The sequence below is a fragment of the Equus przewalskii genome, chromosome 16 (genome assembly GCF_037783145.1).
Source record: "Equus przewalskii isolate Varuska chromosome 16, EquPr2, whole genome shotgun sequence".
In the NCBI taxonomy this organism is placed as follows: Eukaryota; Metazoa; Chordata; class Mammalia; order Perissodactyla; family Equidae; genus Equus; species Equus przewalskii.
The window spans coordinates 24637834-24661014 of record NC_091846.1 but is presented as its reverse complement, the minus strand read 5'-3'; the positions used below and the strand labels follow the sequence as shown (position 1 = coordinate 24661014).

The following is a 23181-nucleotide window of genomic DNA, read 5'->3' as shown; positions in this document are numbered from 1 at the left end:
GAAGATTAAATGATTACGATACGAAGTGACTGATATACAGTAAGTTGGCCAATGTATCAATATTCTAATACAATTTAAGATGTAACAAGCAGATGAGTCCTCTGATCAATATCCATGTTGATGTTAATTACTAACATATATTTCAACGAATAGCATACCTCCTTTTTAATAATAATTTCTTCTCTCTTCTCCATGTTTTCTTGTTCCAGCTTCATTAATTCCCTCTGTATTTTCTGACGCTTCATTTCCAATGACAACTCATGAACATAATCATAATTAATATCTCCATTGTCAGAATCTTTAAAATAAAATTTCCATTACTTATCAGAAACTATCATGATTATCTATAACAAAAATTAGAGCATTTTTATACCAATTAAAATGGTAGATTCTTTCATTAGAATTAGATACTTCTGAAAGACTAAAGACACATATGCTGTTTCTACAAAGGACTAAATCAATACGGCTGATTTCTTTATGAAAAGCCATACATTTTTAAGGTTCCTGGGTTTTCTGGGAATTGTCTAGGGTTTAGGCTTTTGGGTAGGAGATGGGATTTTTAAAAGATACAATTAAAACACTCAGCTATAAATTCTAGGCATTAAAGACACCAAAGCCTTCAATATTTCATTCTGCATATGATGTGATTCATTATCTCCTTGATTTTCTTAAAGATTCATTAGTATCAAATAAAGGTCACATTAGGAATACAACATTGTTTCCATGGTTTTGTTTTTTCATTAGTGACGCAAGTAATTTGTATCTAAAAATAAAGTAATTTTAATACCAATGTGTACATGAGTAATTTGTACCAGTTCCTTAGATCAGAACTGTCCATCTCCTCAGTGGATCTGATATCATGTCTCTATTTCCAATGAAAAGAATATGAAGATTGGTTAAGGGGGAAAAACAACGGGAAAAGTTGTGTGCTAAGGTACTTCATTACAATCTATGCAAGCTTTCTGTGGCTACTGGCACTGCCACTGAACCTCTCACTCTCATTTGCTATAAATGCCAAGAAGCCTGGAGGAGGGAATTTCACTGACTTCTATCCTAGCACGTGACCATGTTGGGCTTTACTCATCACAAACTGAGATGCCTTCTCAAACTACACTTTTAGCACTTAAGATCACCACTTCTGAACCTTGGGTAAAGAAAGAAAATGAAGAACTAAAAAACAATAATGATAAGTAGTCCTATTTGATTGCTTAAAGCACAAGAAAACGGACATCATTGTCATGTATAGGTAAAATACATTAGAATGCCAACTATCCATTCATGCTTGGGCACTGAGAAGGTAGCTATCTATCTGCTACCTGTGTGACTAAACTTGATTACTTGCCTTATATTGGAGTATGATGACAATTTCTCAGTACACATATAAAATAGACTAAATGACACTTGTCAGTCAGAAAGCAATTACTAACTATTTAAAGGCATATAGCTTTTATTAGATAAAATAATTAGAGATACTGAATTTAATTAAACAAATAATGGCTATCTCTAGTTACACTTTTACATTCCATTGAGGCACTTTACATCAGTGAATAATAGGGCTCAATGATCCAGTTTGACTGTGTCCTTAAACCATTAACAGATAAAATTCTAGAACCAAATACCAAGGATAAAACAAAGAAAGAGTATTAATTGAGAAGAATGATTTACAGTGTTTTTGAAGGTATTATCAATAATGCTCTGCCCACTGAAAAACTGCTATCTGGAAACATCACCAACACAGAACACACGTAAGAACTGAGAAGCTGGCTTTCAGTCCTTAATTCCCAACCACCCAACCAAGGTGGTGAGGCCCGAGCAGTTAAAATATATGTCAAAGTCAATGAACTACAGCTAATATATTTTGCTTAGAGGAAAACCTCTCACGTCTTTACTCAGAAACTACTTATGCTTATTTTACATAAATTATAATCACAAGTAAGACGTTTTCCTAGCCTATAAAGATGGGCTACTGCAGGTACACTGCAACTGATAGTCTCCTGACAAAAAAAGAAAAACTGGAAAGCACAAAACATAAGATGGAACTCAAAAATAAAAGTCTAAACCATTTAATAAATTTAGAAAATGTCTCCCGTATCTTACAGCTTGAGGTTATCATTACAATTGCCCTATAAAAACTGATTCATACAGATAATTCTAAGTCATCAGGAAAATATTAAACATAATTAGAATGGTACATCTAACAAGGCAGAGTTTTTAAGAATATGTAACAAAAATACATGCAATACATAAGAAAAGACTGACATTCTTTATACATAAAGAATTCTTACTAATTAAAAAAAGAATGGGCAAAGGACATGAGCAGGCAATTCACAAAAAGAAAGAAATGAACATGATATATAAATATGCCTTTTTCATGTATTAAAGGGCCATTTTTTTCCTAATTATAATATTAGGCATCAGCAAAGGTACAGGTGAAAGGCATGGTCATGCTCTGGTGGCTGCAATGTAAACTAGCACATCTATCCTGGAAAGGAATTTGGCAGTATAAGTAAAAGCCTAAAGAACATTCATACCCTTTAATACAACAATTTTACTTCTAGTAATCTATTATATGCAAATAATCACAGATATATAAAAAGTATATGCGTAAAGATTAAAGACTATATACGAGTACTTTATTTTGTCTTTAATGTATACATTCTCACTGTCAAAGTCTTAAGTACACAGAGTAAAATATGGAATTCCCCTTATGTTCCTCCCACTGCCATCCTTACTAGAGTGATAATGCCATTAAATAGTTTAGTATTGTATGCATAAAAATAAGCCTTAATATTTATACTCTTTAAAATAATGGGACTAAAACTACCACATTGCATATAGGAAAATCTTTCCATGTCATACATAGAGGTCAAAACTACCTTCATTTTAACATCTGCAAAGCAATTCATGGTATGTTCATATCATACCATAATTAATTTAACCAGTTTCTTTCTGATAATACTTACTTTGTTTTCAATATTTTGCTGTTATAAAAAAGACTTCAATGACTATTTTGACACCTACCTTAATTCACATGTGCAAGTATTCCTTTAGGACAGATTTCTCAAACTAGATTTGCTGGATCAAAGACAAGTATAATTTTATTTTTATTATTGCCAAACTGCACTCCAAAACAGCTTCACCAATCCAAACTCCACTTGATAACATTAGTATTTTTCATTTCTGCCAATCTGATGGGTGAAAAATGCTATCTCTTTATTTTCACTGGCATTCTCCTGTAGCAAGCCTGAGCATTTACTAGCCACTTCTATTTCCTCTATGAATTACCTACCCAATTTTTGGGTTTTTTGCCCATTTTTCAACTGGACTTTTTCTTATATATTTGTGGAAGCTCATTATAGCCAGGTGCCGCATAACAACATTTCAGACAACAACAAACTGCATATATGACAGTGTTCCTATAAGATGACTACTGCATAGCCTAGGTGTGTAGTAGGCTATATCATCCAGGTTTGCATAAGTACATTCTATGACGTTTCCAGTGATCAAACCGCCTAACAATGCATTTCTCAGAATATATCCCCATTGTTAAGTGACATATGACTGTATATGTTTATAGTGTTTTTACTATATGCTTACATGTTACACATGTCAACTATTTTCTTAAAGTGATTTTTAACTTCTGTGTTTAGTTTACAGGAAATTTAAATCTTTATGTAATCAAATCTTTTATGGCTTCTGGGTTTTATGCTTTATTATAGGAGGATGTATCAACCTTCAAGATTATCAAATATGTTCATACATTTTCTCTTCTACTGCAATGATATTTTGGTTTTTATGTTACTGCACTGATTCTTATGCTAAACAAATAAGAGAAGTTTAAGGAACCAAACAGGAAACACAGACTTGGGGGTCAGGGACTGAAATATAGGAAGCAACTAGATAATGAAAAGTTTTGTAGGTACAGTAAGAATTTGTACTTGATCCTGAGGGCAATGGGAAATCAGAGAATTTTAAACAGGGGAATGAAATAAACCAATTTATTCTTTTAAAAGCTCACTCTGCAACTCACAGAGTGAGAGAAGATATTTACAATACATATGTCTGATAAAGATCTTATATCCAGAATATATAAAGAATTCTCAACAATTAAAAAACAGGTAACACAATAGGAGAATAGGCAAAGTCTGGAATAGACAGTTTTCAAAACAGGTTATACAATGGTCAATAAACGTGAAAAAGTTCTCAACTTCATTAGTCAATAGCGCAATGCATACTAAAACAGTAAGATACCACTACACACCTCCAGGGTGGCTAAGATGAAAAAGGCAAAAAATATCATATGGGTAATGACAACCATTTTTGACTTGACAGTATCTAATAAGATGAACATATGCAAACTCCAGGGCCCAGTAATCCTACTGCCAGACATAAACTCAACAGAAATGGATACACGTTTACCAAAAGATATGATTAAGAACAGTAATAGCATCTTATTCATAATAGCCCCAAACTGGAAATTACTCAATTGTTTATCAACAGCAGAATGGATAAATTATGGTATATTCATACAATGAAATACTATATAGCAACAAGAATTAACTAACTACAACTATGTGCAATAAATAATACGGTTTAATCTCACAAATATATTGCAAGCAAAAGAAGCTAAAAACAAAAAGAGTACATGCTACAGATTCCACTTATACAGAGGTCAAAAACAGAAAAAACTAATCAGTGTAGCAGAACTCAGGACAGTAGTTACCTTTTGGAGGTAGGAGTTGGGAGGTGGTGACTGGAAAGGGAACACAAGGGGGCTTATAGGATACCAGTAATTTTCTATTTATTGCTTTGGGTGCTGGCTATACAAGCCTGTTCTGTTGGTGAAAATTCAATGAGTTGCACACATGAATTGCGCACTCTTCTGAATGTAGATTATACTTTGGTAAAAAAAAATCTTTTTAAACATTATTCTGGCTTCAAAGTGGAGAATGAATGAGGAGACAAGACTAACCTCAAGGCAGCAGGTTAGGAGGTTATTTTGGTAAATATATTTATAGGCGATAAACAAATATTTTAAGAACTAGAATATGAGTAGTAATTTAGAGAAATAGGTGGTTCTGAAAGACATTCAGTAGGTAGAAATGTCAGAACTCTATATATGTCTAGGCTGAGGAAAAGGAGTATCACCAATGACTCTCAGGCTTTTGGAAATCTAGTAGGAAAGTGGTGCTCTTAAGATACAGAACTCAGATAGAGATATCCAGTTGGCAGATGCCTCAACTGAGAGCTCCAGATATTTGAATCATTAACACATAGATGTTACTGATGCCCTGAGAGCATGATTTCATCTGGAAGGAAAAATTAAAAGTGAGAAAAGAAGTTAGCCAAAGGGAAAACAACCACAAGTCCTAGAAGCTGCTTCTAGAGACAAGCAGTTCTCAAAGAGTGGTCTGATGACTCCTGGGGGTCCCTGAGAAGTTTCCAAAGTTCCAGAAGATCAAAAATAGTTCTATAATACTACATTATTTGCCTAGTTTACTCATTTTCTCATGAGTGTACAGTGGAGTTTCCCAGAAGTCACATGATACATGATATCACTAACAGATTGAACGTAGATGTAGATATGAAAATCTAGATGTCTTCTATTAACCTGGGTGTTAAAAAAGATCTGCAGAAACACGTAAAACATTGCCACCTCCCCATAATTTTTATTTTTGCTTCAAAGCATAGTTATTTTCCATAAAAGTATACACTGGGATATTTATTATTGCGATTGTCAAATGAATTAATAAATAAATATTTTAAAAATTTCTCAGATTCAATTTCTAACATGAAACAGATAACCCACAAAGACAAAAGCTCTTTGGGGTCCTTAAAAAGAGTGAAAAGTGTTCTGAGACCAAAAAGTTTGCGAAATACTAGTGAAGACCAATTTCTACTGAGCCCACTTAAAACTGCTACTCACTTTAGACTGAAAATGCAGAAGCTAAGTCTACTAAACCAGTTCAGTCTCACTACCTGGGGTTTGAGGTGACTAACTCCATGCTTCAATATCCTTCAAAGAGATACTTTTAAACCACAGAGATACACAACGATCAAAATCTCTGAGCTTCAATCAAGAGAAAACAAGAAACAGCGATGTGAATATTTTGTACGTAGAGCTACTATAAAAGAAATTTACTCACCTTTTAAAAGAAATTTGTACATAAAAGGCTCTTACAGTAAAATCACTTCAGTTTTTTTGATGATAGTCTAGAGCAAAGCCTTGGGAATCGCATTTAAGGGACAGATAGAATACAAGGAGCCTTTATAGAAGACTAAAGAGCTTGAACAGGAAGATAAAAGTCTGAAGAGTGATAGACGGAAGCCAACGGGAAGGTGTTTCAAGAAGACAGAGGCTCTCAGAAGTGTCATATGCTGCAGAAAGGTTATAGAGGACCAAGAGAAGTATGTCTCCATTTATTTAGCAAAGAGGAGGTTACTAGTGACCTTTAAGAGCAGTTTTAATGATGACATGGATCAGAAGACGGAATAAGTATGAGGTGAAAAAGTAGAGATGGCAAGCTACAGAACTCTCTCAAGAATTTAGTTGTGAAGTGGGGATAAACAGGGTGATGGCTAAAAGTAATACGGGAGAAGAGAAAATGTGTCAAGATGGATATTGAAGACACAAAAGAGAATGTATAATAAATGAACAAGATTGCAGAGGTGGGAGGAAATCAGACCCAGAATACAGGGGAATATAACCTTATACAGCAGGAAGTTGGCCTCTTACACAGAACGAGAGAGAAGTAAAAAAGTTTAGGCGTGAATAAAAGACTAGTTTGTAGGTATGGTGGCAGGAAGTTGAGGGAGTTTGTGGATAAAGAGTTGCACCACCTCTCTGTAGTAAACAACAAGCAGGAGAAATGAAGGCATTGGAGATTTTAAGGAGAGGGTTTGAAATAGCTCCTATTAAGACAAGGAGAGAACTGACTTAGGCTTTTCTGTATCTTTTAAAGTTTCAACAATTGCATGCATTATTGTAATGGGAATAGAGAAATTTTTATTTTTAAAGATAAGAAATATCCAATACATTTCAGAATGTATTTTTTCCAAAAATACTTAAAATGAAAAGAAAGAATATTGGGTGTGTTAGGAGTTAATCCCTTATATCAAGGAAAAGTTAGCTATCCAATCTTGAACAGTCAAGGTGTGCAATATTTTATTTCAATATATTAACTAATTAATTAACTACACTGGGACATTATAGCTGCCTTTACTGTTTGTAGGAGGTATTAGATTGGTTTATAAAATCCCAATGAACTAATCAAAGGGAAGTTTCCTATTTATTCTTAGAAGCAACATTTTAACAGACAACACTGTCCAAAGATAGAATGGATTTCCTTAAAAAGTACTGATGTTCAAATTTAGAGTACTTTTCAAGTGTAGTCTGTATCTTCAGAGATTCTTCTTAAATATAGTGGCAAATATTTTAGGCTTGCAGGCTGTTGGCTGTCTCAAGTATTTAATTCATCCTTGGTAGCTCAAAAGCAGTCACAGAAAATATGTAACCAAATGGGCATGGCTGTGTTCCAATAAAACTTTATTTGCAAAAACAGGTGGCTGGCCCAGAAGCTATAATTTCCAACCCCTGGTCTAAGTTTTCAGCTTAGTGCTGAGGAAGTTGCTTAAATTCTTAAACTCTTTAGTTTTGTCATCTAAAAGCTAATGAATTAATGAGGTCACAAAATGAGTTACATTAAAACGCCCAGCATATCCAATGCATTCAACAAATCTGAGTTCCCTTTCTCTATATTTGGTACTGTGAGGCTATAGGGCTACCTTCCAGAAGGTCACAGAAGTGGAGAAGAGAGAACATTCATGGTGTGAAAATAAACGCTTCCTTGTTAAGACAAGTACTCAAAGAAGATTTTGTTAATTTTTCATGAACAAATCCCAGGTCTCACTTCATAATCATAATCAATTATCGTGATCATAATCAATTATCATCTGATTAGGATTTCTTCTGAAAGATGAAAGTCAACAATTTCTTGGAAATAATTTTCCCAAGTCTTTAAGATTTAAAAATCTCACCTATAATATTTTATGTAAAACAACAAACATAAATTTAGATTTAAGTTTGTTAACCTTGGAATTGAAGAACTTAAAAGTTTTACAAATGTAACAAAATTCCTAAGGACTCGGATGCTGCACAATAAAGTTCTAGGGGGGGAAAAGGATGGATAAGTTGAAAAACACACTGCAAACAGTTTTCCCTGCCTTTGTTCTGCTACTATATGCCATTTTCTGCGTTATAGCTCAATAAGGTAGAAAAAAGTCAATAAGATGTTTCTGAAACAATAGGGAGATCAGTTGAAAAGTATTTTGAAGTCCACAAAAAGTCTACAAAGTCAACAAGAAATAAATAGACTATATAAACAAAGATTTTTTGAAACTCACCATCTCTATTAGTTTCCCATTCTACATTTTCTTCTTCACTTTCTGGAGTTCTCTCCTTAGTGATTTTTATGTCTTCCTTTTCCCTATGTCTCCCTCTTGAAGATTCTTTCTAAAAAGTACATACATACATACAGATTACTATATTTTTAAAAACCATATGAGGTAATTATTGTAATACAGAATATTTCTAACTTCATTCATCTTGTTTCATTAAAGAATCAGTTTTGCAAATAATCACTTATTGACAATGTAGAGGAAATGACAAGTTGTAGTGTAGCACCACAATGAAAAGAATATATTATATTCATTCTCCTAAAGAACAAGGAACTTGGTAAATGTAAAGAGTAACTAAGATTTTAAAATACACAATGCAAATCTAATACTTTAATAAGCATTTGAAAGTATACTACATACTAAGTTTCTATGCGTAAATCACAGGGGAAAGGACAGTTTAAAATGGACAAAATATAATAGAAGGATTCATGACTATTAAAAAATGACTAAAAAAGGGCTGCACCATTCACAGCAGACTCTCAAAAGTAAGTGCTAATCTACGACTTGCCATACACTAACGTAAGAGCATTTTCCTACATATCTAAGGATAAATCCAAACTCAATTTCATAAATGCTTTTAAAAGAGATTTTCCCTATTTTGATGAGACCAAAATGGTAGCTAACATAGTTAGGTAACTAGTCCTTATATTGCAGCTAAAAAACAGAAGGTTTTACATTTTATTCTACGTGGAACAGTAGCCTTTAGACAAAACAATAGTAATTCAGCTTATAAAATTTAATTAAGTATCCTATTACATAAGATAAAGACTCCAAATCACATTTTACTAAGTGGTAAGAAACTAAAGAAATCAGTGTCATATAACTGTTATTTACCCATCACAGCTTCACTTTTATTAACACTTTAAATCCTGACTATGAAAGACGCTAACACACAAGGACAGTAAGTGCTAGAAGTTCTTTCTGGGCATTACAAAACACAAAATTTGGCCGCTTACAAAAAGTATAAAATACCTTGGGGTGAATTTAACTAAGGAAGTGAAAGACCTATACAACGAAAACTAGAAGACTTTCCTGAAAGAAATTGATGACGACATAAAGAGAAAGAAAGAGATCCCATGCACGTGGATTAGAAGAATAAACACAGTTAAAATGTCCATACTACCTAAAGCAATCTACAGATTCAACACAATACCAATCAGAATCCCAATGACATTCTTTGCAGAAATAGAAGAAAGAATCCTAAAATTCAGATGTGGCAACACAAGACCCCGAATTGCTAAAGCAATCCTGAGAAAAAAGAACAAAGCTGGAGGCATCACAATCCCTGACTTCAAAACATACTACAAAGCTACAGTATCAAAACAGCATGGTACTGGTACAAAAACAGGTGCACAGATCAATGGAACAGAATTGAAAGCCCAGAAATAAAACCACACATCTATGAACAGCTAATCTTCGACAAAGGAGCCGAGGGCATACAATGGAAAAAAGAAAGTCTTTTCAACAAATGGTACTGGGAAAATTGGAAAGCCACATGCACAAGAATGAAAATTGACCATTCTTTTTCACCATTCACCAAAATAAACTCTAAATGGATCAAAGACCTAAAGGTAAGACCTGAAACCATACGGCTTCTAGAAGAAAATATAGGCAGTACACTCTTTGACATCAGTATTAAAAGGATCTTTTCGGACACCATGTCTTCTCAGACAAGGGAAACAATAGAAAGAATAAACAAATGGGGTCTTCATCAGACTAAAGAGCTTCTTCAAGGCAAGGGGAAACAGGATCGAAACAAAAAAACAACCCACTAATTGGGAAAAAATATTTGCAAGTCATATATCTGACAAAGGCTTAATCTCCATAATATATAAAGAACTCACACAACTCAACAACAAAAAATCAAACAATCCAATCAAAAAATGGGCAGGAGACATGAACAGACATTTCTCCAAAGAAGATACAGAGACGGCCAACAGGCACATGAAAAGATGTTCATCATCACTGATCATCAGGGAAATGTAAATCAAAACTACACTAAGATATCACCTTACACCCATTAGAATGGTAAAAATAACCAAAACAAAAAGTAACAAATGTTGGAGAGGTTGTGGAGAAAAAGGAACCCTCATACACTGCTGGTGTGAATGCAAACTGGTGCAGCCACTATGGAAAACAGTATGGAGATTTCTCAAAAAATTAAAAATAGAGATACCATATGACCCAGCCATCCCACTACTGGATATCTACCAAAGAACTTGAAGTCAGCAATTCCAAAAGTCTCATGCACCCCTATGTTCACTGCAGCACTATTTACGATAGCCAAGACGTGGGAGCAACCTAAGTGCCCATCAACTGACGAGTGGATAAAGAAGATAAGGTATATATACATAGATATACGATGGAATACTACCCAGCCACAAAACAGAATAAAATCGTCCCATTCACAACAACATGGATGGACCTTGAGGGAATTATGTTAAGTGAAATAAGCCAGATGGAAAAAGACAATCTCTGTACAACACCACTCATATGAGGAAGTTAAACACGTAGACAAAGAGAACAGATTAGTGACTACCAGGGGAAAGGGGGTTTGAGGGGTGAGAACAAAGGGTGAAGGGGTGCACCTACAACATGACTGACAAACAATAATGTACAACTGAAATTTCACAAGGTTGTAAACTATCATAAACTCAATAAAAATTAAATAGAAAAAAAAAAGAATCAAAACAGTAAAAAAAAAAAAACCCCAAAATTTGGCTGCTTAAAACATAAATGAACTTCTCTTTGAAGTCTTCTTTTTAAAGAAATCTAGTATATATTATAATTTACCCTAAATTTTACATATTCAGGTATGAAGTCATGTTGAAAGCAGTACTTGCTAAATGACATATACAGTTGCTGAGTAAAACAAGAGAGGCTGACAAAAATTATTAAGAGATTATACAAGAGTAGAGCTAGCTATGGAAAAACGGTAAAAGATCAAAAAAAAAAAAAAGAAATGAGCTATTTATACATAAGACAAAAGGAAAAGAAGAAACACAATCTATTTTTATTCTTAACATATATTCTGAGGAATATCAAGGAAGAACTATTCTATATCCCAAGCAACTTTTAAATGTTCTATGGCTTAAACCCATTATAAATATACATTAATACATACTATATCAAAAATTTTATCGGACATTATCTCCAAATTATTGAATAATATATTGTGTTTTCTGTCTTCTTAAAGTATTATGTAATACCCAACTACAAATTTAGTTGAAAAGGGTTTCAGAGCAGTAGTGCTGACCCATAAACAAAATAATCTGCAAATTTGTAACAGAATATTTTTAACAGATTTAGAACCAGAAATGTAATAATTTCATTAACAATAATTTATGTAAATATTTCATAATATTTACCCTACATATTGAAGTTATGTAATTTTTGAATTGTCTATTATTTTTCAATATGACTCTGATACTGTGCCCAGAGATCATATATAACTTCTATTATTAAGTACTAGAGACTGAACGCAGACTTCAATATGTGGTGAAATTTCAAGTTAAAAGATATGTTTTTCTCCTAAAATTTTGTTACTATCCTGCCTCAAGTCATAATATAGGAAATTATTTTGATAACACTTAGTAAGAAGGCTCAGGTCATTTTTTAAAATGTCGTATTGCCTCATTTTGTCCATTTTAACAGTGTATAACTTGCTTATGCATGTTATTCCTTTGTCAAATAAAGTTATTACCCCTTTCTCTTATCATGCTCAAATAAACAGGGTCTGGTATTACTCGTTGCATGTGGCACAGCATGGTCTGCTCTTTTACCTTTCTGTATTTCTTGAACAGAATGGCTTGTCATCTTACTTCTCTTAAATGTAAACATATTAATTAAAGTGCGACCATCTGATTACTTTACTACGTATTTTAAATTAGCTATTCTGGACACGTACATGCTGAAATACATGTTAAAGAACCACAATATTTTAGCCAGCACCTCTGGGATCAGATATTTTAAAAATCTAGAATTTTTTAGGATTTCAAAATATGTTAAGTAATATTGCTAATAGGGTCTGGAGCAGCAACCTGTGATCAAACATACTAATATTTCTGCAGCAAAATATATGAATTCACCAACTGTGTAAAAATTAACTTCATGTCAATTAAGATCAGGTTTTGCTGTGAAATAAGTATATGCCTAACTTAAGGACAATGCGCGGTTTTAAAAGTTTCTTACACTTCAGAAATACAACAAATGATTGTGGACTTTTACTTTAAATTACTTCCATTTTATTTCTACTTTATATTATTCATAGTCATTTCTTAAACATTATACATATGGGGCAGATTATATTCATTATCAATTTTATTATTTGATAGTAAAGAAGGATTACCAAGAATTTGACCTAAAAAGAAATGTTGAGGCTAAAAGAGTTGAAAACTGGTATTATAATAACCAGATTAGCAGCTAGGATAATAAAATGTTAGAGGTCTTTGTAATTAATATAATCCAATCTCCTCCCCCACGTAGAAAATCTCTTCTTAAACACTGCATGTTTATAGAAGTGCTCCGTTAGAAGAATTTCTGGAAAAAAATTTACTCCCAAGGTCTCCACTGACAGCTCTTCAATGTTGCAACCCTTTGCCCCCATTTTCAGAGTTCTAAAGATTATATTAGAAAATTCTTTCTTACAATGATCACAACTTTCTTATACCTCTCCAGAATTTCTACTGATTGAAAGTAGTTCTGACCTCTCGAATCATGCAAAACAAATCTAATAATTCTTCCGCATGATAACCGTTTAAATATTTGAACACTATTACTAAATCTCTTCAACATCCTCTTATACCAGGCCAAAGGCACCCTACACATTGACCACACATTAACATTTCATGATTCCCACACCGCTCATCACCTGTCATCTTCTCTGGGCATACTAATTTGCCAATGTGCTTCAATAAAACGTGATAACTAAATTTATCTAGTCTTCCCAGAGCAGCAGATAGCTTCCACTTCTCCTAGTTTAGAACTGAAATCACACTAGTATCAATGAAGTCTAACTTACGTTTTGAAGGAAGGAGTTTTTGGTGGAGTTTAAACAAGAAACTATAATCTTCTAAACTATATAAATTTAAACTACAATCTCACATAAAATGGAGTCTAGAAAGAGGGTAAAACTTCAGGGCTGAATGATTTAGTAACATGCTGAAATCATTATAGATCAAATTTTGTTGTTTTTTTCCTTTCTCATAGCTCTGCTGTTCCTAATGTTGACTTCACATTAAGGCATATTTCTTTTACCATAATAACAACCAATCGAGGTTCCCCCAGTGTGCCTTCTCCAACCACAAAATAAGAATTCTTTCCTTCAATCTGAGTAGGGCAACTTCAGTCACACAGCCAGACCTGAATCAATAACTGATATCAAGGTAATAGCCACAGGCTAAATGATTTAGCCCTGGCTCCTGAATCAACTGCATTAGCAAGGAGAATGGGATCATTATGACGAGATTAGACTAATCAGGGCCCAGCAACAAATCTGGGGTCAATTCCCCAAACCACAGTATTACTAGAAAAAGAAAAAATAATGGAATGAATTCTGAGGAGTTAAAAGCAATTTACACTACACTTTTGGTACTATAATTCACCTTCTCAAAGTAAATGCCACACTTCTGACAACTGCACAGGCCATAACAGACTTTCCAAATTAGTAAACATTTTCTATGTTCACCTTTACTATTTACATTTCAGACCCTCCTTCTAAGGTCATTTTCCATCTCGCAGATGTATATCCTTCTAAGCATTCTCTATGTAGTGAAGGTCTCCTGGTAGTCAACACTCTCAATTTTATCTGAAAATCTCTTCATTATAGACTCATTTTTGAAAAACAGTTTTGCTAGGTACATACCAATGGGTTGACAGATTTATCTCAGCACTTCAAAAATATTATTCCAGTGACTTTTGGTTTCCATTGCTGTTACTAACATCATTCTGTTGCTACTTTATAGGAGGATTTGCCTTTTTTCTCTGGGTGTGTCTAAAATTTTCTCTATGTCTCTGGTGTTTTGCAATTTCAAGAAAATATTCTAACTTGCTATGTATTGGGCTTTCTGTATCTGGAGACTTATGTCTCATCAATTATAGAAAATTCTTGGCCACTATTTCTTTCATTGCTGCCTTTCCCACATTCTATTTATTCCTGGGATTCCAATTAGATGTACATTAGATTTTCTAAGTATTTCTCCCACATTTTTGAGCCTCTTCAATATTTTCTATAACCTTGTTTTTACATGCTGCATTCTGAATAAATTCTTCAGTTCCATCTTCCAATTTACTAATTCTCTCTTCTGAGATGGGCCCAAGGCTTAGTCTCTGACCAGTTCTAATATCTGTAGAAGACTCAATGTCACCACCAGCTTTCAAATTTGCTGCTCAATTCTTAGATTCAATTATCTGTTTTTGTTTCTTTGCTTTTGCTGTTTTATGTAAGCAGCAATGCATTTAAAATGTATTTGCTGTCACTTATCCAGGATCTAGTTTTATTATAGTGGGAGTACTCTGAGTATATAGTCCATATTAATGCTAAAAGGGGAAGATTAATACTTCTTTAGCAATCATACCAAACTCTGCCTGTTGTTTAACATACAGTCAACTAGTTCCACTTGAACTTATGCACAACTATTGCCAGGTCAAGCCACTCTATGCCATACTAGTGCAACTGACACTTTGTGCCTAAGATTAAGTCTATGTTTATCCCTAATATGAGTTTCTGCTTGGTTAATGACTGAGAGGGGTATTAATATGTATTAAATGTACTAGATGAGACAAAGAAGATGGGAAGGGAAAAACAATCTACTTCAACTACCTCTTCCATTTATACTATATAATCACATCTCTTACACTCTGGATTTCCTTACATCTTTCCAAAATTACTTGAAGGAACTTTCTTTAAGATTAATAGATAAAAATTATCTCAGAACATTTAGTCAGAGAATGACTCAAGTACTTAGATACCAACAAAGTTCTCCCCTTTTACCAATATTCATTTTAAAACATCTATATAAATTTGTCCATTACTAGCCTAAAGCTGTTATTCATAATTATAATTCCCTATTTATTATACAGAAGAATATAATGTCAAGTTTTTAAGCATTCAGTGTTTCATACAAAGGGTATTTGTTTTTCTTCCCTTTTATCTTTAAAGAAGAATGATTCCAAATCCTATTGCTCTAAAAGTATACTTAGTTTCACAAAACACTAACATTATCAGCAAATTCCTGAATTTTCTTTCAGCAGCTCTAGAATTAATGTTAATCCAAATTTTTCTTCTCTGTCATTTACTACTACATATTATATCAAAGTTATTAACAATTTTAAAAGCTACTATTAATTTTAAAAAGATTATGATTCTCACTTTAATGTTTTTGAAACTTTTCAACGGACACTTCTGATTAAGGCTGAGAACTTTAAATAATGAACAACAATGGTTCATTGCTGCTTTTGCCCTGAACTTTACCCCAACAACTTAGCTCAGTCTATGGCTTTTAGAATAGATATAATCTGACATTTTTAAATTATAAAATTATTCACACGTGCAGTTTCAGATCCTTTCAATATTATAGAAACACAGGTGGTAAAGAAAATAGGTCTACACTTAGGAAACTGTAGTTTACTTTGTGTATACTATACTGAAGAAAAATCTCATAACAGGGTTATCAGAGATTTTCTTTCATGAAGTGATCACAAAAATTATATTAGCTTGTCTTAGAATAAGCAGAACCACAAATAAATAAGACTATAAACTTCAAAACACATTCAACAGATAACACAATTCAAGTCATCTCTAAACACTGCATTAAAAAATTACAATGAAGAAAGAATAGTTATTAGTAACTCTGTACCCACTGATACAGTAACGAAGAGCAGACACTACAGGCATGGGGAGAGAACCAGACAAAAACACACTACCAATAAAATATTTTTTAAAAACATTACCAAACCAAGATAGATCAAGTAGAAGGTATTAAAGTATAGAGATTGAAACAACAGATATTTTAGATATACTTTAGAACTTAAAAACCAAAAAATAGAAATACACTTTTTGTTCAAGCACACAGGGAAATTTCAGAAAAATTGACCACAATGTAGGCCACAAAGAAATCTCATCAAATTCGAAAAAACAGAAATATAAAGAGCAACAACACAGAAGTAATTTTTTTTTCCTGAGGAAGATTTGCCCTGAGCTAACATCTGTGCCAATCTTCCTCTATCTTTTAGGACGTGGGCCGCCAGCACGGCATGGCCACTAAAAGAGTAGTGTAGTCTGCGCCTGGGAACTGAACCCAGACCACCAAAGTGGAGTGCGCTGAACTTAACCACTACGTCACTGGGGCTGGCCTGAGAAGTAATTTGTTTTAATCAAAAGAACACACACAAAAAGCAAAAAACTCTTCAGCCTCAAAATTTTAAAACATGCCATTAAACAATCATTGGTGACATCCAAACCAAAAGAGGAGAATTTCCTGAAAATAAGGATAATGAAAACATGACACATAAGACCTATGGAATTCAGCTAAAGCAGTTATCAAAGAAAAGTTTATAGCACTAAATATGAATATAAATAAAATAAATGCTCAACCAATTCAACAAAGAAAAGGAATACAGTAAACCAAAGAAGGAATTAATAAAGAAAAAAACAGAAATAAATGTGTTAGAAAAGAGAAAGAAAGAACTAATATATAAATTCAAAAGCTGATTCTTTGAAAATATACCACTGGCTAACCTAATGAAGAAGTATTCAAAATCAGATATGACAAAATGAAAACAGCCATTAGAATAGAGAAAAATGAAGAAAAACATGAGATTTCTTCACACAACTCTACGCAAACCAGTTTAAAAATATAGATGAAATAGTTTTCTAGAAAAATACAATTTGCCAAACTTGACTTCGACAAAAGTCAAAAGTCTACTAATTTCCACTGAAAAAAATAAAGTAGTTAAAGAACTCATGTCATAAAATAGTACCAGACTGAGTTAGTTTCACATGGGAATTCTACCAAACTTAAAGAGCAGAAAATCCCAATACCACTTAAGATATAAGACCAAAGAATTAGGAATATTTTGTTATTATAAAGTACTTGGACTACGTGTGAAGCACTATAACGCTATCTGAAAGAAGACTTGAATTAGCTGTAAAGGTACATTGCAAACTCTAGGGCAACCACTAAAAAAAGTAAAAATAAGTATAATTGATATGCTAAGAAGGGAGAAAAAAAAGTGTAATACAAAATGCTCAATTCAAACCATATGAGGCACAAAAAGAGAAGGACAAAAAACAGGAGCAAAGAACAATGGTAACAACAGAAAACAGTAATAAAAATAGTAGATAGTAATTTAACTATATCAATAATTAGTTTAAACATCAATGGACTAAACGCACCAATTAAAACACAGAGATTGTCAGTGAATCAAAAAACAACACCCAATTATATGATGTCTATGAGAAACCAACTTTAAATATAAAGATACATATAGATTAAAAGGAAAGGGACGGAGAAAGATAAAGTGTGCTAATACTAATCAAAAGAGAGTGACAGTAGCTATTAATTTCAAACAGAGCAGACTTCACAGCAAGGAAAGTTATCAGGGTCAAAAAGGGGTGTTACATAATGACAAAGGGGTCAATTCTTCAAGATATAACAATCCTAAATATATAGACACCTAAAAACAGAGTATCAAAATACATGAGGTAAAAACTGACATAACTGCAAGGAGAAATACATGATCCACTATTACTGTTGGAGACTCGAATGCCCCTCTATCAGAAATGGATAGATCTAGCAAGCAGAAAATCAGTAAGAACACAGTTGAACTCAAAAGCATCATCAATCTACTGGATATAACTGACATCTACAAACTCCTTCATCCAATGACAGCAAAATATACATTTGTCTCAAGCTTGCATGGAACATTCACCAAGACGGACCACATTCTGGACCATAAAACACACTTATAAAAGAACAGACATCATACAATGTCTGCTAGGAAGAATAAATATTGTCAAGATGTCAGTTCTTCTTGACTTGATCTATTGATTCATTGTACAGTCACGCATCACCTAATGATGGGGATACTTTCTGAGAAATGTGTCATTAGGTGATTCTGTCATTGTGCAAACATCAGAGTGTACTTACACAAACCTAGATTGTATAGCCTACTACAGACCTAGGCTATATGGTCTTATGGGACCACTGTCATTATACGTGATCCGTCACTGACTGAAATGTTACGTGGTGCATGACCATAACCCCAATCAAAATCCAAGCAAGTTATTTTTGTGAATATCAACAAATTGATTCTAAAATTTATACGGGGAGGCAAAATTTATACAGGGAGGCAAAAGACCCAAAACAGCTAAGACGATACTGAAGGAGAAGAACAAAGTTGGAGGACTGATACTACTTTACTTCAAGACTTATTAAAAGGCTACAGTAATCAAGATATTGTGTAACTGGTGAAAGAACAGACAAAAGATCAGTAGAACAAAGAGTCCAGAAATAAACCCATACAAACATAGTCAACTGATCTTTGACAAAGGAGCAAAAGCAATACAATGGAGAAAGGATAGCCTTTTCAACAAATGGTGCTAGAACAAATGGACATCCAAGTGCAGAAAAGTGAATCTATACACAGATCTTATACTATTCACAAAAATTAACTTAAAATGGATCAGAGCCCTAAATATAAAATGCCAAACTATAAAACTCCTAGAAGGTAACAGAGATATGAGAGTGGGTATGGCGATTACTTTTTAGATAAAACACCAAAGGCAAAATCCATGAAAGAAATAATCAATAAACTCGACTTCAATAAAACTAGAAACTTCCACTCTGTGAAAGAGATAGTCAAGAGAATGAGGAGACAAGCCACAGACTCGAAGAATATTTACAAAAGACACATCTCATAAAAAAATTGTTTTTCAAAACATACAAAGAACTCTTAAAACTCAACAACAAGAAAACAATTGATGTGATTCTAAAATGGGCAAAAGACTGTCTAAACGGACACCTCACCAAAGAAGATATACAGAAGAAAATAAACATATGAAAAGATGATTGACATAATATGTCATGAGGGAAATGCAAATTAAAACAACAACGAAACACCCCTACACACCTTTGAGAATGACCAAAATCTGGAACACTGACAATATCAAATGCTAGTGAGAATGTGGAGCAACAGGAACTCTCATTCATTGCTGGAGGGAAAGCAAAATGTTAAAGCCACTCGGTAAGACAGTTTGGCAGTTTCTTACAAAACTAAACATGATTACACCATACAATCCTACAATTGTGCCGTTCCTTGGTATTTACCCAAATGAACTGAAAACTTGTGTACACACAAAAATCAGCACACAGATATTTATAGCAGCTTTATTCATAACTGCCAAAACTTGGAAGCAAGATGTCCTTCAATAGATGAACAGATAAACTGTGGTACATCCAGGAACATTAGTCAGTGATCAAAAGAAATGAGCCAGTAAGCCATAAACAGACATGGCAGAACCTTAAATGTATATTACTAAGTGAAAGAAGCCAATCAAAAAAAGGCTGCATCCTGTATGATTCCTATTATACAACATTCTGAAAAAGGCAAAACTATGGAGACAGTAAAAGGATCAGCGGTTACCAGGAGATGGGGGAAAGAAGAATGAATAGGCGCAGAGGATTTTCAGGGCAGTAAAACTATTCTGTATACTATAATGGTAGACACATGTCATTATATATTTGTCTAATCTCAAAGAATGTACAACACCAAGAATAAACCCTAATGAAAAGTACAAACTTTGGGTGATAATGATGTATGAATATAGGTTCACTGATTTTAAGAAATTTATCACTTTGTGGGGCCGGCCTGGTGGTGTGGTGAAGTTTGTGCACTCCGCTTCAGTGGCCCAGGGTTCATGGGTTCGGATTCCGGGCACAGACCTACACACTGCTCATCAAGCCATGCTGTGGTGGTGTCCCATATACAGGGTGGAGAAGGATTGGCACAGATGTTAGCTCACGGCCAATCTTCCTCACCAGGAAAATAAAAATCAATCAATCTATCTATCTCTATATATGTATTAAAAAAAAAAAAGGAAGCTATCACTTTGGTTTGGGATGTTGATAGTGGGGGAGGTTGTGAGTATGTAGGGGCCACGGGGATATAAGAAATCTCTGTACCTTCTGCTCAAATTTGCTATGAACCTAAAACTCTAAAAAATAAAGTATTAAAAACTAAAAAAAAGACAAACAACAAAATGAGGAAATTATCTGCACCTGGTATCATAAATGAAAGGTTATTATCCTTAAAACATAGAGATTCTAAAAAGAAAGAGGAAAAAGACCAACAAAAAAGTGGAAAAATAGGCAGGAGATATGAAGAGAATTCACAGAAAATGCCCCTTAAATATATGATGTCCAACCTCACTCATAAGAGAAACATATAAATTATACTGATACACCATTTTTTCCTATCAAAATGGCAAAAATGGAAAAATCTGACAACATATGCTAATGAAGCAGAGGAGAAACAGGCACTGTCATATGCTGCTGGAAACAATGCAAAACGGTATGGCTCTGAAAAAGGAATCTGTCGTTATTTAGCAAAATTACACAGGCATTTACCCTGACACAGCAATTCCATTCTAGAGATTTATCTATCCCTAAGATAAACTAAAAAAATACACGCACCCAAAAAACAAATCCAAGTGCACAAAGCAATTCATTACAGTTCTATCTGTAGTAGCAAGAATGAAAAAACCTAAAAGTCTGCCAGTAGAAGACTGGCTAAACAAATATAGCACGTGCACACAATGCAATATTATGTAAACGTAAAAAGCTTAAGAAATATCTCTATGTATTCCTATGGAATGGTCTGCTGGATATAATGTTAAGTAAAAAAGGAAGGTAAAGACAAATGTAAAGGTAAAGAAAAATGTATACGGTATGCTGCCTTTTATCTAAGAAAAAGAAGAAATACCCCTACATAAATACTTTTTTGAGGAAGATTAGCCCTGAGCTAACTACTGCCAGTCCTCCTCTTTTTGCTGAGCAAGACTGGCCCTGAGCTAACATCCGTTCCCATCTTCCTCTACTTTATATGTGGGACGCCTACCACAGCATGGCATGCCAAGCGGTGCCATGTCCTCACCTGGGATCCGAACTGGAGAACCCTGAGCGGCCGAGAAGCGGAACGTGAGAAGTTAACGGCTGCGCCACCAGGCCAGCCCCCTGAAAATATTTTATTTATTTGCATAAATAAACATTTTTTAAACTATATATATTAAAAAATAAAATTAAATCAGAAAGAAACCCCTAAAACTAAAATCAAAATGAATCAACCCAGCTATGTATCAATTTTGTGGTTTAACCACATACAGAACTGTTTGAAGTAACTTAAAATAGAATAATTTGATTTTATATTCCTAACAGACAGATTTCACAGATATTTCCCCAACAGGATATACCCTAAGAACTGCAAAGAAATACCAAACTGTTCTTAGTAATCATATGATTAGTAATACTATTGTTAATTGTTCTTCTGGAACTATTAAATGTAAGATAATGCAAATGAATGTCAACAGGGACCAACACTTTCATCATAAAAGCGATACAACTACAAAGTCAAAGAATTAGGTAAGGGGCCAGCCCCATGGCTGAGTGGTTAAGTTCATACAGCCGCTTTGGCAGCCCACGGTTTAGCCAGTTTGGATCCTGGGCGTGGACATGACACCACTCATCAAGCCATGCTGAGGCAGCCTCCCACATAGCAGAACTAGAAGGACCTACAACTAGAATATGCAACTATGTACTGGGGTACTTTGGGGAAGGGAAAAGAAAGGAAAGAAGGAGAAAAAAAGAAGGAAGAAGGAAAAAAAGAAAAAGATTGGCAACAGATGTTAGCTCAGGGCCAATCCTAAAAAACACCAAAAAAGATCTCAAGCTTTTTTGGGGAAAAAAAGAAAGAATTAGGTACAAGTCTTGCAATTCTGAATCTGAATTATTTGAACTCACGTACATTTGTAGGTTTAAAGAGAAGATACATATGTATTTCCTAGGTATGCCCAATGAAAAGCCCTAAAAACAACTAATTTAGTGGCAATAAGCTTCCAAGTAGTGGTCCTGAAATTCCATCTCCCAATAAAAGAACCAGAGTTGTAGGGAAAAATGGCTGATTCCAGATATAGGGTATAAGATAGACACAGTGAGCTGGGAACATCTTCTCTCAACAGAAAAAAACCGTCAAGGACTATCGGGGCTGTGTCAAAGTAACACAGGATATAACTGGACTTTGTCAAAATTAAAAGGTATTTTGAACAACACTAAAAAGAAAATGAAAAGGCAAGTCACACACTAGGAAAACATATTTGCAATAGATGTATCTTAACAAATTTCTGGTATTCAGAACATATAAGAACCACAAATCTGAATTAAGACAAATAATTCAACTTATGAGCAAAAGCTGTAACTTAATATATGAATGGCTGATAAACTTATGAAAAGATGCTCAACATCACTAATCATCAAGAAATGCAAAGTAAAACCAGTACATACCCACTAGAATGGCTAAAATGAAAAAGACCAACAATGCCAAGTATTGGTAAGAACGTAAAACAACTGAAACTCTCATACACTGTGGGTAGAGATGTAAAATCAAACAACCACTTTGGAAAACTGTTCAGCAATTTCTTTTAAAGTTAAAAATATACGTATCATATGACTG

At 33.9% G+C, this 23181-nt stretch overlaps 1 protein-coding gene across 13 annotated transcripts in view; it reads right to left on the bottom strand.

Annotated features, from left to right (window-relative positions):
• Positions 1–23181, bottom strand: part of ZC3H13 (zinc finger CCCH-type containing 13) — a 98716-nt gene that overhangs the window by 57482 nt on the left and 18053 nt on the right. For 12 of the 13 annotated variants that reach the window (XM_070578840.1, XM_070578842.1, XM_070578843.1 and 9 more), the window contains exons 5-6: positions 8404–8512; positions 159–298 (exon numbers count right to left, since the gene is read on the bottom strand). In XM_070578840.1, the coding sequence (XP_070434941.1) occupies positions 159–298; positions 8404–8512 (249 nt within the window). Of the gene's footprint in view, positions 1–158; positions 3076–8403; positions 8513–23181 lie in introns of all 13 variants that reach the window. The other variant, XM_070578849.1, reaches the window with a different exon arrangement.